The 14,530-nt window shown below is 41.3% G+C and overlaps 1 protein-coding gene and 1 pseudogene across 1 annotated transcript; both read right to left on the bottom strand.

The window, feature by feature from the left end:
• LOC100738986 lies at positions 331-5,437 on the bottom strand (annotated as a pseudogene).
• Positions 5,761-6,717, bottom strand: LOC100521428 (olfactory receptor 10V1). Its single transcript, XM_021084600.1, has one exon. It carries the CDS (start codon positions 6,715-6,717, stop codon positions 5,761-5,763), a length of 957 nt encoding a protein of 318 aa, XP_020940259.1.

Genomic DNA, 14,530 nt, shown 5'->3' with positions numbered 1-14,530 from the left:
CCAGGCTTCCTTGCCCCCAAGTGACTATGCTCACAGGAGGACTTGCTCTGGCTCTAACAAACAGACACCTCACTTTTGAAAGCTGGCTTTCCAACCTAGAAGGAGGGGACTCTTTATTTACGTTCACTTTTTTCACACAAACACGAGACAGCATCTTTTCTCGAATCCAGGTGGATTTTATTTGACACAGAATACACTATGGCTATAGGAACAGCAAGCTGAAGAGACAAAGCAGCAAAGACATGATTCTAATTTATAGTTAAGTGACAGGACAGCAAGTCGTTAAATGAATAACAAAACACTTGTGCTTGTTGGAAGACTTCTCTTTTTCTAGGGCTCATATTTTTGGAATTCCTACTCTCTGTGGTCCAGTGGACACAGCCTGCCCTGTTGGGAGCCACTGGGAAGAACAGTGAGAGTGAAAATAGTGGCTGCAGACTCCCAGTGCAATGCTGCACTCTTCAGAAATAGCTGATGCCTGGTTAGCTTGACTTCCTTCCTTCCTCCTTCTCTCCCTCCCTTCCTTTTGTTGCGCCAAGGGCATGTGGAAGGTCCTGCCACAGCAGTGACAACACTGGATCCTTAACCTGCTGAGCCACCACGGAACTCCTTGGTTAGCTTGACAATCTATGCAAAGATCCATAAAGTGGTTTCTGAAGATGGCACATTATCAACCACAATATCCCAAGCCCAGAGGGCTACTACATTCCACTTTTTCACTTCAAAGCTCTTCTTTCTGGCCTTTGTTGCCCCTGGGAGTATCCATATCCATTGGTGCCATTATTTCAGAAACACATGGTCTGTTGTTTGGCTATTACTTCCAGTATATTCCAGGTTGCCACATGTAGTAGATGCTCAATAAATAACCATTGAATGAACATATGAAGGAATTACTGATGGTTGTAACAAGACTTATAGCATCATTGTAAGTGGAGCAGAAGTAACTCATTATATCACATTATACGCAGAATACGCTTTATGCCTCCTCTGAAGAGCAGGGCTAGAGAAAGTGTCTTCCACTCAGGCTCCATTTCATCTTCCCTCCCTCCCTCTCTCCCACTTTTCTTTCTCTCTTTCTTTTCTTTCCTTCCTTCCTCCCTCTCTCCCTTCCTTCCTTCCATCTTTCCCTCCTTCCCTCTTTCCTTCCTTTCAGTCTTTTTTTCTTTCTCTCTTTCAGTAATTAATAGTATTCCCTAAGCATCCTGTGAAGTGTGAATAACATGATATTGGAATTTCATCTTGGAAGATATGTAAATGGGGTGCCAGGAAATTTATTTCTAGGAGACTCAGACTTTGTTGAGAGCTGGTCACTGAAATCAAAAACTCCTTGCTACTAAGGATAAAGAAAGTCTCTGTGCACATCCATCCTGAGGTCACTGAAAGCAAGGATGACAGAGGCTGGGAATGCTGAAAGATAGTTACAAAAGAAGAGTTGAATGTTAGGCCTTGGGCACAGTGCATCTTCCTGAGTGGGTTTTTTTTTTTTTGTCTTTTTAGAGCTGCACCCATGGCATATGGAAGTCCCCAGGCTAGGGGTCGAAATGGAGCTACAGCTGCCAGCCTATGCCACAGCCACAGCAACTTGGGATCCGAGCTGCATCTGCAACCTACACCACAGCTCACGGCAACTCCAGATCCTTAACCTACTGAGTGAGGCCAGGGACTGAACCTGAATTCTCATAGATGGTAGCCGGGTTTGTTTCCACTGCACCATGAAGGGAACTCCCTGTTCTGTTTTTTTAATTAAAGTATAGTTGATTTACAATGTTGCGCCAATTTCTGCTATACAGCAAAGTGACTCAGTCATACATATACATGTAATTCTTTTTCTCATACTTTCTTTCATCATGTTCTACAGGTTACTCAGTTTTTTTTTTTTGTTTTTTTTGTTTTTTTTTTTGTCTTTTGTCTTTTGTTGTTGTTGCTGCTATTTCTTGGGCCGCTCCCGCGGCATATGGAGGTTCCCAGGCTAGGGGTCGAATCGGAGCTGTAGCCACCGGCCTATGCCAGAGCCACAGCAACGCGGGATCCGAGCCGTGTCTGCAACCTACACCACAGCTCACGGCAACGCCGGATCGTTAACCCACTGAGCAAGGGCAGGGACCGAACCCGCAACCTCATGGTTCCTAGTCGGATTCGTTAACCACTGTGCCATGACGGGAACTCCAGGTTACTCAGTTTTAATTCATATCTTGAGGGATTGCCTCTGATTGGTGGAAACTAAATAGCACCCCAAGTAGCTATGGAGTCTGGACATTTTTTGGTTTATTTACTTATTTATTTTTTTGGCTACGTGCAGAAGACCCCAGGCCATGGAGCAAACCCACGCCCAGCAGCAGTGACCCAAGCCACAGCAGTGAAGACACTAGATCCTTTAACTGCTAGGCCACCAGGGAACTCCACTTTTTTAGGTTCCGAAATGTTTGAAGACTCACCAGATTGTGGTTGGAACATATTATGTACAGCCCAAGTTGCCATCTCCTCTACAAATTGTACACTGGCCACAAAAGGCAAAGACCATCTAGTGCCATCCAGTACTAGAGGTAGGCTGTCTAACTGGACTGGCAAATTCCAGACTAGAAAATTGTCTCATACCAGTCAAACACATGGAGAATATTAATTTTGTAGTTTATAAGTAACACACACACACACACACAAACACACACACACACACACAAACGCACACACACACACCAGCTGGTTATCTGCTGTCCTTACTGCTATCCTGCTCATTTCTTTTAGTTTTAAAATTTTCTTAATTTTTTAATTGACATATAATTGACATATAACATTGTATTAGTTTCAGGTATAAACATAATAATTCGATATTTGTATATCTTGTAAAATGATCATCACAAATCTAATTAACATCTGTCACCTCGCATAGTTACAAATTTCTTTCTTCATGATAGGAACTTTTTAAAAAAATTTATTTTTATGGCTGCACCTGTGGCATATGGATGTTCCCAGACCAGAAGCAGCTGTGGCAAAGCTGGATCCTTTAACCACTGCCCTGGTCCAAGGATTGATCTTGTGCCTCTACATGGACTCGCCCTGCTGCAGTCAGGTTCTTAACCCACTGCACCAGAGCAGACACTCCGACTTATTTTTCTAAGCATAATATTCCCTAGGTCCATCTCTGTTGTTGCAAATGGCAAAATTTCATTCTTTTCGTGGCTGAGTAGTATTCCATTGTGTATATATATATATACCACATCTTCTTTATCCACTCAACTGTTCATGAACATTTAGGTTGTTTCCATATCTTGTCCAATGTAAATAGTGCTGCTATGAATATTGAGTGCATATATCTTTTCAAATTAGTGATTTTGTTGTCTTTGTTTGTATACCCAGGAGCACTCATTTCTTTTCATTAATGAAGAGTTGCACGACACTGTCTTGACTTTCACAGATCTCAGAATGAAACCACTTTAGGGTGGAGGTGTTTCCCAGGTCAGATGCCCACAGAACCCAGCACTTGGTCTTTCTGTCCTACTTAGGAGGAGAGAGGGGTGACTACTCTCCCATTTGTTCATGGCCATGCTGTTCTCTAGTTCATTGCTAATGAAGAGCCAGCTAAGAAACCATCACCATCAGAGTTGGAGAGCACCACAGAAGCCTGTGCAATGTGAGGAGAAATGACCAGAGCACTGAGAGAAGTAAGCAGAATGTGGGAGACTTAATGAATCAAAGTGCTTGAAGAGAGCTTATATATTAACAAGTTTAATCCTCTTGTTTTCCAGCTACTGGGACTGAGGTTTGAAGGATGAAAATGACTTTTCTAGTTTAGAGCCTTAGAAACCCTGAATCTCACGAGGTTCCTTCCAGAGAAGTGATGGTGGATGCTCTGATGTCCAGTCCACTCCCTGCTGCCTGTCACAATAACCCACAGCCCCTCCCATATTTTCACAGTCTCAGAGATTCCTCAAATATCCTGGTTTCCTTTGTCAGCCTTATCCCCGTATCCTGGCTGGATGTGTTTTTTTCTGGTGTCTCCTGACTCTCACCTTTTCTTCACAATCCCTTTTCCACTCTGGATAATAGAACACCTCTTCCTTCTTCTTCTAAATGCTGCAATACCATAAAAGGATGACAAGAAAACTGAGCGTCTGTTTAGGAGTTTTTTCTGGGTATAATTGTAGAGTATGCCTGTCCATTTACCTCTCTAGAAGTATTGGAATAAAGTGGAGCCACGTTGATAACATCAACTCTGAAGCAAGTGAAAGTCACAAATTCTCTAAATTCTCTATGGTGGAAGTTTGAAAATATCCTTACTAATACCACAAGACCAAGCAATTCCACTCCTAGGTATGTAGCTGAAAAAAAGTGAAAACACTAATTCAAAAAGATTCAGGCACCCCCAAATTCATAGCAGCACTATTCACGATAGCCAAGATATGGAAGCAGTCTAAGTGTCCATCAACGGAGAAATAAAGAAGTGTGTGTGTGTGTGTGTGTGTGTGTGTGTGTGTATGCACAGTGGACTACTACCATATTTATGAGATTAAAATGACCAAGATGAATTAATACAAATATAGTTCACAGGTAAAAGTAACAGTCCCTCAGAACAGAACATCCCAATGTATTGTGTTTATTTCCGAGTGAATATTTGTAGGATATGAAGATAGAGAAAATCTAGACAATGACTTGTATGATGAGAGGGTTTGAATATAATCTCCTGAAGGAAAATTTGATGGAGTACTTGCTCTAGAGAGAAGAGGACTAAAGACTTACAGAAGATAAATAATCTGTCCAAATACATGTGAAGAACTGTCATGGAGAAGAAAGCACTAGAGGGTAAATACAGGATCAGTGGGAGGAAGTTGTAGATAGCCTTTAGTTCAAGAGAATACAGTACTTCAATAACTGGAGTTGCCCAATGAGGAATGAAGCATCTTAAAGTTAGTGATCTCTCTTGGAAACGCAAGCAGAATCTGGAACTCTCTGTGATGCTATGGAAAAGATTCTTGAGAAGCCCAAATCCAAATTCAGTGATGCCCACTTTCTTCCTCTCCTGTTTTTTCACTTATTAGATGAAGTAACATTTTCCTCCATTATTACTTCCTTTTCACTACTGGGGTGTTCTTTAAACATTATGGACAGAATCATGAGTTTTCATTTTGGTTAATAAAGGAGAAAATGTAAAAAAAAAAAGCCTGCTTTCCTTTGGTTAATTGCAAAGCCTCTTTCCCCCCACCCCCATTCAGGATCTACTTGGCCAGTATTTAGAACATAATGTTATCACCTTGGAAGGGACATGTGGTGTCTTCTATTTTAGCTCCGATGCTTCAGAAATAAAGAAAGCGAAGCCTTGAGAGATAGACTCACATGAGATTTCATATACTCCTACTGGCAGAGAGAGCCTGGAACAAGGAGATCGGCATTGTGTGAAGACAGCTTAGTCTTTCAATTTCTGAATACTTACTTGGGTTCTCATCCCGGATATATCTTGTTAGCCACTTTAGTTTTCTTTTCTAAAAAATGAAGGCAACGATCCTTATTATGGGCTGAGATAACCCAGCTAAAGTACCTAGTACATAATAGATGTCCAAAAAATAAATGCCGGTGCTCTTCCATCCACACTCAGGACATCACGGTGACCTACATGTTAAAGCTTTATTTCATTAGTGCATTCACTTCATCTGGTGCTCCTAGAATAATGGCTCATGTCTCAGTTTGTTGGGGACACTCCTGGTTCATGCACATCATCCCAACATAATTATTAATAGCATCCCACTTCACTCTCACAAGTGTCCTGATTTACATAAGTCCTAAAACCATCCTACCTAGAACTTTCTCAGTGCATTTCCTTAGGGCATCTTTCAATTCCTTGTTCCTCATACTGTAGATCAAAGGGTTTAAAATGGGAGTGATAAAAGTGTAGACCACAGACACCACCCGACCCATCTCAGGGGAGTAGCTGGACCTGGGGGACAAGTATATAAAGCTGGTGCAGCCATACTGCAGGAGGACCACTAAGATGTGGGAAGAGCAGGTGGAGAAGGCTCGGCGGCGCCCTTCTGCTGACCGGATCTGTAAAAGAGCTGTCCCAATGAAGATGTAGGAGATGGAGATCAGTGAAAGGGGGATGCTTAAGACGATGAAACTGATGATGTACAGAGCGGTCCTGTGAACGTGCGTGTCTGCACAAGCCAAGTGCAGGACTGCAGGCATGTCACAGTAGAAGTGGTAGATTTCATTGTCTTTGCAGAATGGGAGATGGAAGATTAAAATAGTCAGTGGCAGCGCCAGCAGGAACCCCAGCACCAGGGACCCGACCATCAACTCCACACACAAGGGCCAGCTCATGATGACGCTGTACCGCAGAGGGTAACAGATTGCTATAAACCGGTCATAAGCCATGACAGCAAGCAGGACACAATCAGCCCCACCCAAGAAGACAAAGAAAAACATCTGGGTGCCGCAGCCAGTGAGAGAAACAGGAGTTTTGCCCATTGAAAGGAGGTTTGCCAAGGCCAGTGGAGCAATGGAAGATGTATAGAAGATCTCCAGAACTGCCAGGTTGGCCAGGAAAAAGTACATGGGGGTGTGGAGGGAGTGGTTGATCTGGACAATTGTGGCAATTACGGCATTTCCACTGAGACTGGTCAGGTACATCAGCAGAAAGGCCACAAAAATCACCACCTGTACCTTAGGGTCCTCTGAGAATGGACGAAAGAAGAATTGTATCTTTGTGGTTTTATTTATTTCTTCCATGGGTACCGCATTGGACCTATGAAAAGGAATCTCTCATTGGATATGATGCTTTTCCAACTCTTCCATTCACTGAGATACTCCGGCAATTATGTGAACACTTTCATCTTATTTGAAAAAATTAATTATTTTTTTAATGGCTGCGCCCATGGCATATGGAAGTTCCTGGGCCAGGGATTGAATCTGATCTGCGGCTGAACCTATGCCACAGCTGTGGCAACGCTGGATACGTAGCCCGCTGCGCCACAGCGGGAAGTTCCACAATTTATTTTAGAGCAGATAATTTATACAATTGCCACCCCTCACCTTTCCGTCTTTACCCCCAAGTATTGAAGACTGAGAAACCCCCAATGGTGGGGATTTTTAGGATCTTTGTTTCAATTCTAGTGCCTAGCACAGTGTCTGATAGAGAAAAAGTTTGTGGATGAATTAATGAATAATCAACCTAAAGTTCGAAGTTACAAAATGGATAAAATAGGGTATTAACTCATTATGTGAAACTTGAAATAAAAAATTTTAGGAATGTATAAGTAGATGTATGTCATAATTTGAAGAAAATTGTGTTAGAGTTACCTCGTGATGTTGCATTACAAGCTCTATAATTTAGTTCAAAGTCTGGAGACTATTGATTTATTTTGCTTCCACTCCTTTAGTTTGTCGCTAAATACGGACCTCATCCTTCAGAAATTTCTCGCATTGATTACTTTGTTCCCTTCCCACTGCCCCATCAGTTCTATCCATTGTTATCTTCTTTTTTAAATTATAGTTGATTATCTGTTGTTATTTTACACCGTGATTCTTGTCATAGTTTCCCATTTAATCTCCCAATTCCCTTCTTTTCTTCCTATAATTTTTCCTGTTCTCCATGATCATATTATTCATCTGCTTAAAAATTTTTAATGTCTTCCAAATTTTTTTTTTCCTTTTTAGGGCTGTACCCCCAGCATATGGAGGTTGCCAGGCTAGGGGTCCAATCGGAGCTACAGCTGCCGGCCTACATCACAGCCACAGCAACATCAGATCCGAGCTGCGTCTGTGACCTACACCCATAGCTCATGGCAACGCCAGATCCTTAACCCATTGAGCAAGGCCAGGGATCAAACCTGCAACCTCATGGTTCCTAGTTGGATTTATTTCTGCTGCACCACAATGGAAACTCCTCAACATCTTCCTATTTATTAAATGACAACTTTCACACTCCTCTGTTGGTTGTTCCAGTCTCTCTGACTTGTTTAGGCTAATCCCACTATGGCCTTCAGTTATCCCCGTTACATACCTAATGGTCTACTCCTTAGCCTGTGAGCCATCATTCCTCTTTCTGCTTCATATAATTCTATCCTCCTTCAAGCTAGAAATCTCACCTTCTCTCTTTGGCTTAATCCCAATCCTGCACATTAAAAAATTTTAGGTTCTGCTCTTTGGTGAAGTCTTTCTAGGCCACTCCAGTTTATTTTTATTTTTATTTTTTTAATAATGATTTTTATTTTTTCCCTTATATCTGGTTTATAGTGTTCTGTCAATTTTATACTGCGCAGCAAGGTGACCCAGTTACACATACATATACACATTTTTTTTTACATTTTCATGCTTCATCATAAGTGACCACATATAGTTCCCAGTGCTATACAGCAGGATCTCATTGCTTATCCATTCCAAAGTAGGCCACTCCAGTTTAAATCTCTGTCTCCTTCCTCTGAAATTCTGTAGCTCATAGTGCTATACAAACAAATAACTAGGTGTTTTACTTACTTCATTCTTTATGTGTATCTGGAGGGAAGTAGGGGTTATTTGGATCTACATGTGCTTCTTAAACGAGAATGTATATGTTCTAGGATCTAGAGGATGCAAAGCTGTGTCCGGGACAAAGTCCTTGTATCAGTGTGGCACAGCTTTTTAAAGTCAATTTTAACATGGACATTTTTGGACATTTAAAGAAAAGTAAACATGGAGATAGTATATATAGAAAAAAGATCTGCATGAATTTGGGGGGATAAAAACATAAGATTTCCAAGAAATTTCTTGGTGGCTGATCACCAAGTCCTTAGGAATGTAGACTGCCTCTCATTCTAATTGAGCACCTAAGTAGAAAATATTTAGAAGTATTAATTTCGACCTGAGATTGGTTGTTACTCAGTGGAAAATATAATTCCCTGAACTTCCCAAATATAAAACCTTGACTTGGATCAGCTCCTCCCTTATTATTCCAAAGGACAAAATATTTTCTATTTCATTTCATTTGATTTCATTTCATTTCAGTCTTTTTAGGGCTGCACTGTGGCATATGGAGGTTCCCAGGCTAGGGGTTGAATCAGAGCTGCATACGCCACAACAGCGGGATCCAAGCCCCGTCTGTGACCTACAGCACAGCTCACAGCAACTCCAGGTCCTTAATGCACTGAATAAGGCCAGGGATCGAACCCACATCCTCATGGATCCTAGGGGATTCTAATTTGATGAGCCACAATAGGAAGACCCAAATCTAAGCTTCTATCATTAAAATAAAGTGTACCTCACTGAGCAGTGTGCTGTATTTATAAGGCTGTAAAATAGGTGTCCTAGAGAGACAAAATCCCTTCATTCTAATTGCGCTCTCTCAACAAAGTATTTCACTGTAAGGTGAAGCGCCACAAGAAGGTCAGTGCTCAGGGCCCTAATTTGTAATCTCTCCTTCCTTTTTATTCTTCTTCCTCTTTCACCAATTACTCATTTAATCCATATTTATTTAATAAATCATTTTTGAAAACATTTATTGAGTACACAATACTTTTAATAAGTACTACGTAGTACTATTTACATACATATGTATATACATACATGTGTATCTATATATAAGTAATATATAAGTATTACATAAGTTACATATGTAATGCTATTTACATAGCGTTTTTTTTTTTTTTTTTTTGTAGGGCCGCACCCTTGGCATATGGAAGTTCCCAGGCTGGGGGTCGAATTGGAGCTGCAGCTGCCAGCCTACACCACAGCAACAGCCATGTCAGATCTGAGCCACATCCACAATTTACACCACAGCTCACAGCAACGCCAGATCCTTAACCCATGAGCAAGGCCAGGGATCGAACCTGCATCCTCATGGATACTAGTTGGGTTCGTTTCTGCTGAGCCACAATGGGAACTCTATAATACTCTTAATAAGTACTATATACTAATTGCTATGCAAGGCATAGCTTTAGTTTCTGGGAGAAGAGGGAAATGTGTAGAGAATGAAACAGCGTGTCAATATTGAAAAAGCTCAAAACGGAATGAGAAATATAGTAATAAAAACACTACAGTTTAGGGAGTTCCTGTTGTAGCCCAGTGAAAACAAATCTGACTAGTATCCAAGAGGTTGGGTGTTCAATCCATGGCCTTGCTCAGTGTTTTGGGGATCCGGCATTACCATGAGCTGTGGTGTAGGTTCCAGACACGGCTCAGATCCTGAGTTGCTGTGGCTGTGGCGGAGGCTGGCAGATGCAGCACTGATTCAACCCCTAGCCTATGAACTTCCATATGCCACAAGTGTGGCCCGAAAAAGCAAAAAAAAAAAAAAAAAAAAAAAGAATACAAGTCAAGTTCAACTAAGGGCTGTCATAGAAGGACATTGTGTTAGGAAAGCACAGGCTTATCTCTCTTCTTTCAATAATGTGTTCTGAAAAATTGCATGTAATTAGAATAATTTTTTGACGCATAAGTTGGATTCTCAATAAGAAGGAACTTTCTATCCGTTCCTTTTGTGGCAGAGGTAGACATTTTATAATTCTTCAGCTTCTATAAGTTTGGCATTTGAGAAGATGGGTATTTTTTTAAACTGGAGAAGCCTTGAAAGTACTGACGTGTCTGTATTTCAAGACTAGTTACTGTCAACTCATTTAGTCTGATCTAGAGCATAATTCCTTGACCATTTTGGACAGAACTTCCTTCCTGCCATTCACCCATTGAAGAGTATGGATTTCACAGTGTATATTCTTGAATTCCCCTTAAACTGTCTAGTGCAGACACTGGTTCTGGATCAAAACTGAACTTTTGACTCTTTCTGTGGAAACTCCAGACTTAGCTTCTGTTCCCTGGCCAATGTCCATCAAAAGGCTTGGTCTGATTACAAGCGAGGAATTTTCCTAATATTCTAAACTCTGGAATCTGGAAGGAGATTCTTACCTTTTGCTCTGCTCATGTGGACTGCCAGCCATTGCAGATTTGCTTGGATCCTTTGCTAAACGCCTAGCACCCCAGCGGTCTGTCCTCCGAGGGTCCCTGGGCTGGTGTGCTGATCACTTCTAGATTTGAGGATCTCGCTGATTCAGGGCACCAGGTCAAAGCCACTTCTCAAACTAGATCTGAGAACTATCTGATCAACTCTCAGACTGACAGTATTTTCTATCCTGCCTCTTTCTTCTTCGTATGAGGTAACATCTGACTTTACTTATATCTCTGTAGCCTGGAAGTAACCTTTGAAGTTCCTTGATATTTGGACTTGAAATTATCATCAAAAAATCACATTCATAACAACTAAGCTGGCTAAGGTAACACTCTTGGTCCCTCGAAATGACTTAGGAAGGTCTGCTTGGGAAGCACAAAGGACCAAGATTAAATACAGTGTCCCTAAGAGTTAAAATTGCATCAGGATTATTCCATTGGTACATCTTCCCCAAGGACTGTTTTTTAGTAACTTGTTGACGAACTCAGTGATGAGGTCAATTGGGGGAAAGAAAATTATTTTCATTTGATTTCCTTGAAATCATATTCAAAAAAAGAGAAAAGTTCTGTGCACAGTATTATTCATTATTCTTTTCCACATTGCACAATATCCCCTGCTGTCTGCTTCTGGAAAGGTAATTCCTCCTGACTTTCCTCACACATCTCTGATATTCCTTCTTGGTCTACTTTGCTGCCTTCTGCACTTTCCCTAACTCCCACTCAGGCTAGGTCTTGGTCCCAGGTCCTTTTTTTCTATTTACATTTTTTTGGGGGGGGGATAGTTAATCCAGTTTAGTTGTTTGGCTTTAAATACAAACAACAGGCTGGTAATTCTCAAATGTGTTATTTCCAGCCTCACTTCATCGCTGAACTCCAGGCTAGTATATCTGACATCCCTGTTTGGTCCCTAGCATGTATCTCACATTTTTTTTTTTTTTTCTTAGCGGCCCCACGACATATGGGATTCCGGGGCCAGGGATCAGATCTCAGCCGAAGTCTCCACCTAAGCAGAAGCTGCAGCAACATTGGATCTTTAACCCTCTGTGCCAGGGTGGGGATTGAACCTGCGTCCCAGCGCTCCCAAGACACCGCAGATCCCACTGCGCCACATTGAGAACTCCTGTATCTCACATTTAACATAGCAAACCCAAAACTGGTTTCACCCACGTCTACTTGAGTTTATGTGTTGAACCATTGAAATCCTGACAGTAGTCTCTCAATGCTATTTGCTGAAGTTGAGGAAACTAATGATTCATTCATGTAAAACATCTGAAGAGATGGTTTTCTTTCAGTGCCCCTTGGACAAATGAGGGACCATCTAGAGCTTTTTATTTTTTTAAAAGGTCATTCGTGAAATCATAGAATTAGAAAGGATTTTAGAGGTCATCCAGTGGTTATCATCTTGGCTCCCAGTATCTCACAGGGCCTTCAAGGTTATTAGTGGAGTTTTCAAAGTAATTTTCAAATTTCAAAAGCCCCAACATGTTCTATATTTTCTTTTTTTGGCCCCACCCATGGCATGGGGAAGTTCCCAGGCCAAGGATCGAACATGCACCACAGCAGTGACAACACCAGATCCTTAATCCTTTGAGCCCCAGGGAACTCCTGTTTTTTTTCCTGGAATAATTGCTTTCTTTCTTTTTTTTTTTTTTTTTGGTCTTTTTAGGGCCACATCTGCAGCATATGGAGGTTCCCACGCTAGGGGTCAAAGCGGAGCTGTAGCTGCCAGCCTACAACACAGCCACAGCCACAACCATGCCATATCCGAGCCAAGTCTGTGACCTACACCACAACTCATGGCAATGCCAGATCCTTAACCCAGTGAGCCAGCCCAGGGATAGAACTGCGTCCTCATGGATACTAGTCAGATTTGTTTCCACTGAGCCACGACGGGAACTCCCTCCTGGAATAATTTCATACATGTATTATTATCGTTATTGTTATTTCTACTAGTCTTTGGTTTGTTTAAAAGATAGAGTTAGGCAGATAACAATTTTCCAGACTTTGAGGTTGGAGGCAATATATAAGAATGGTTGAGAATTCCCGTCGTTCAGTGGTTAACGAATCTGACTAGGAACCATGAGGTTTTGGGTTCAATCCCCAGCTCTAGCCAGTGGGTTAAGGATTCGGTGTTGCCATGGGCTGTGGTGTGGGTCGCTACAGCTCCGATTAGACCCCTAGCCTGGGAACCTACATATGCTGCTGGTGCAGCCCTAGAAAAGACAAAAAGACAAAAAAAAAAAAAAAAAAAAAAAAAAAGAATGGTTGAAAGAGTAGGTCTAATTCAGACAGACTTGGAATCAAACCTTAGCTCAGCCTCTGACTGTGTGTGTACCCTTGAGTAAGTTTTCACCTCCTAAGCCTTGGTTACCTCATCTGTGAAGTGGCAGTGATGATACCGTTCCCCCCTCATAGAGTGGTTGTGGAGGTGGAATGAGAAAATACATATGCTGGGTTTATTACATTGCTTAACCCTTTACTAGCTTTAAAATGTTTATTGTGGGGTTTATGGAGAAAATACTGTAAAATTCATATGGTTCAGAGAATGTTGAGGGCTCCTGATTTTATTCAACCTTACTTCCAATATGGATATTCATTCTCAGTAATATATTCTCCAGCTTTGTTGAGGCATAACTGACAAATTAAAGTTGTGTGTATTTAAGGTGTACAATGGGATGTTTTGTTACGTATTGTGAAATTATGGCTACGATCACCTAATTAATGTATCCTTCACCTCATATAGCTGTGTTTTTTTCTGTGTGTTGTGAATACTTAATATCTGCTCACTTAGAAACTTTCAAGTATACAGTACATTGTTATTAACTAGTCACCATTTGTACGTTAGGTCTCTGAAACTTATCCATCTTAAAACTGAAAGCTTGTACCCTTTGGTCAGCATCTCCCTATTTCCCCCACTCCCTGACCCTTGGTAACCACCCTTCTATTTTCTGTTTCTATGAGGTCAACATTTTTTAGATTCCATGTATAAGTGATATCACCATTTGTTTTTTTTCTTTCTAGCTTATTTTACTTGGCATAATCTCCAGATTCATCCATGTTGTCACAAATAGCAGGACTTTTCTATCTATCTATCTATCTATCTATCTATCTATCTATCTATCTATCTATCTATCATCTATCTATCCAGCTTTGGCCGCACAGTGGCATATGGAGTTCCTGGGCTAGGGATCAAATCTGAGCTGCAGCTGCAACTACACCTCAGCTTGTGACAGCACTGGATCTTTAACCCAGTGAGCAAGGCCAGGGATCAAACCCGTATCCTCATGGACACTGGTTCTTTACCTGCTGAGCCACAACGGGAACTCCCAAGTATTTTTTAAATGGTGGAATAACTAAACCTTGTTCATTAAATATCAAGTTCTAGACAGGATGCCCACTATCACCATGGTCAGTCAGTCGTTTTGGGAACTTCTAAATAAAGCAGTAAGACAAGAAAATGAAATAATTGGTCCCAAATGATATGATTTTACACCTTAAAAATGTACAGAATTTTAACTTAAAACTACAATATTTATTTAGATAATTAGGAAGGCCTGGGTGGGGCCTGAGACTCTGTACTTGTACCAAGCTTCCAACTGATGTGAATTCTGCTGGTCCCCTTGTGATA

Source organism: Sus scrofa, chromosome 2 (assembly GCF_000003025.6).
Source record: "Sus scrofa isolate TJ Tabasco breed Duroc chromosome 2, Sscrofa11.1, whole genome shotgun sequence".
NCBI lineage: Eukaryota > Metazoa > Chordata > Mammalia > Artiodactyla > Suidae > Sus > Sus scrofa.
The sequence above is the reverse complement of the archived record's forward strand: the minus strand, read 5'-3'. Positions and strand labels throughout refer to the sequence as shown.

Bases quoted from the DNA above. Each gene is read 5' to 3' on its own strand.
- LOC100521428 (XM_021084600.1), bottom strand. From the start codon at position 6,717: ATGGAAGAAATAAATAAAACCACAAAGATACAATTCTTCTTTCGTCCA.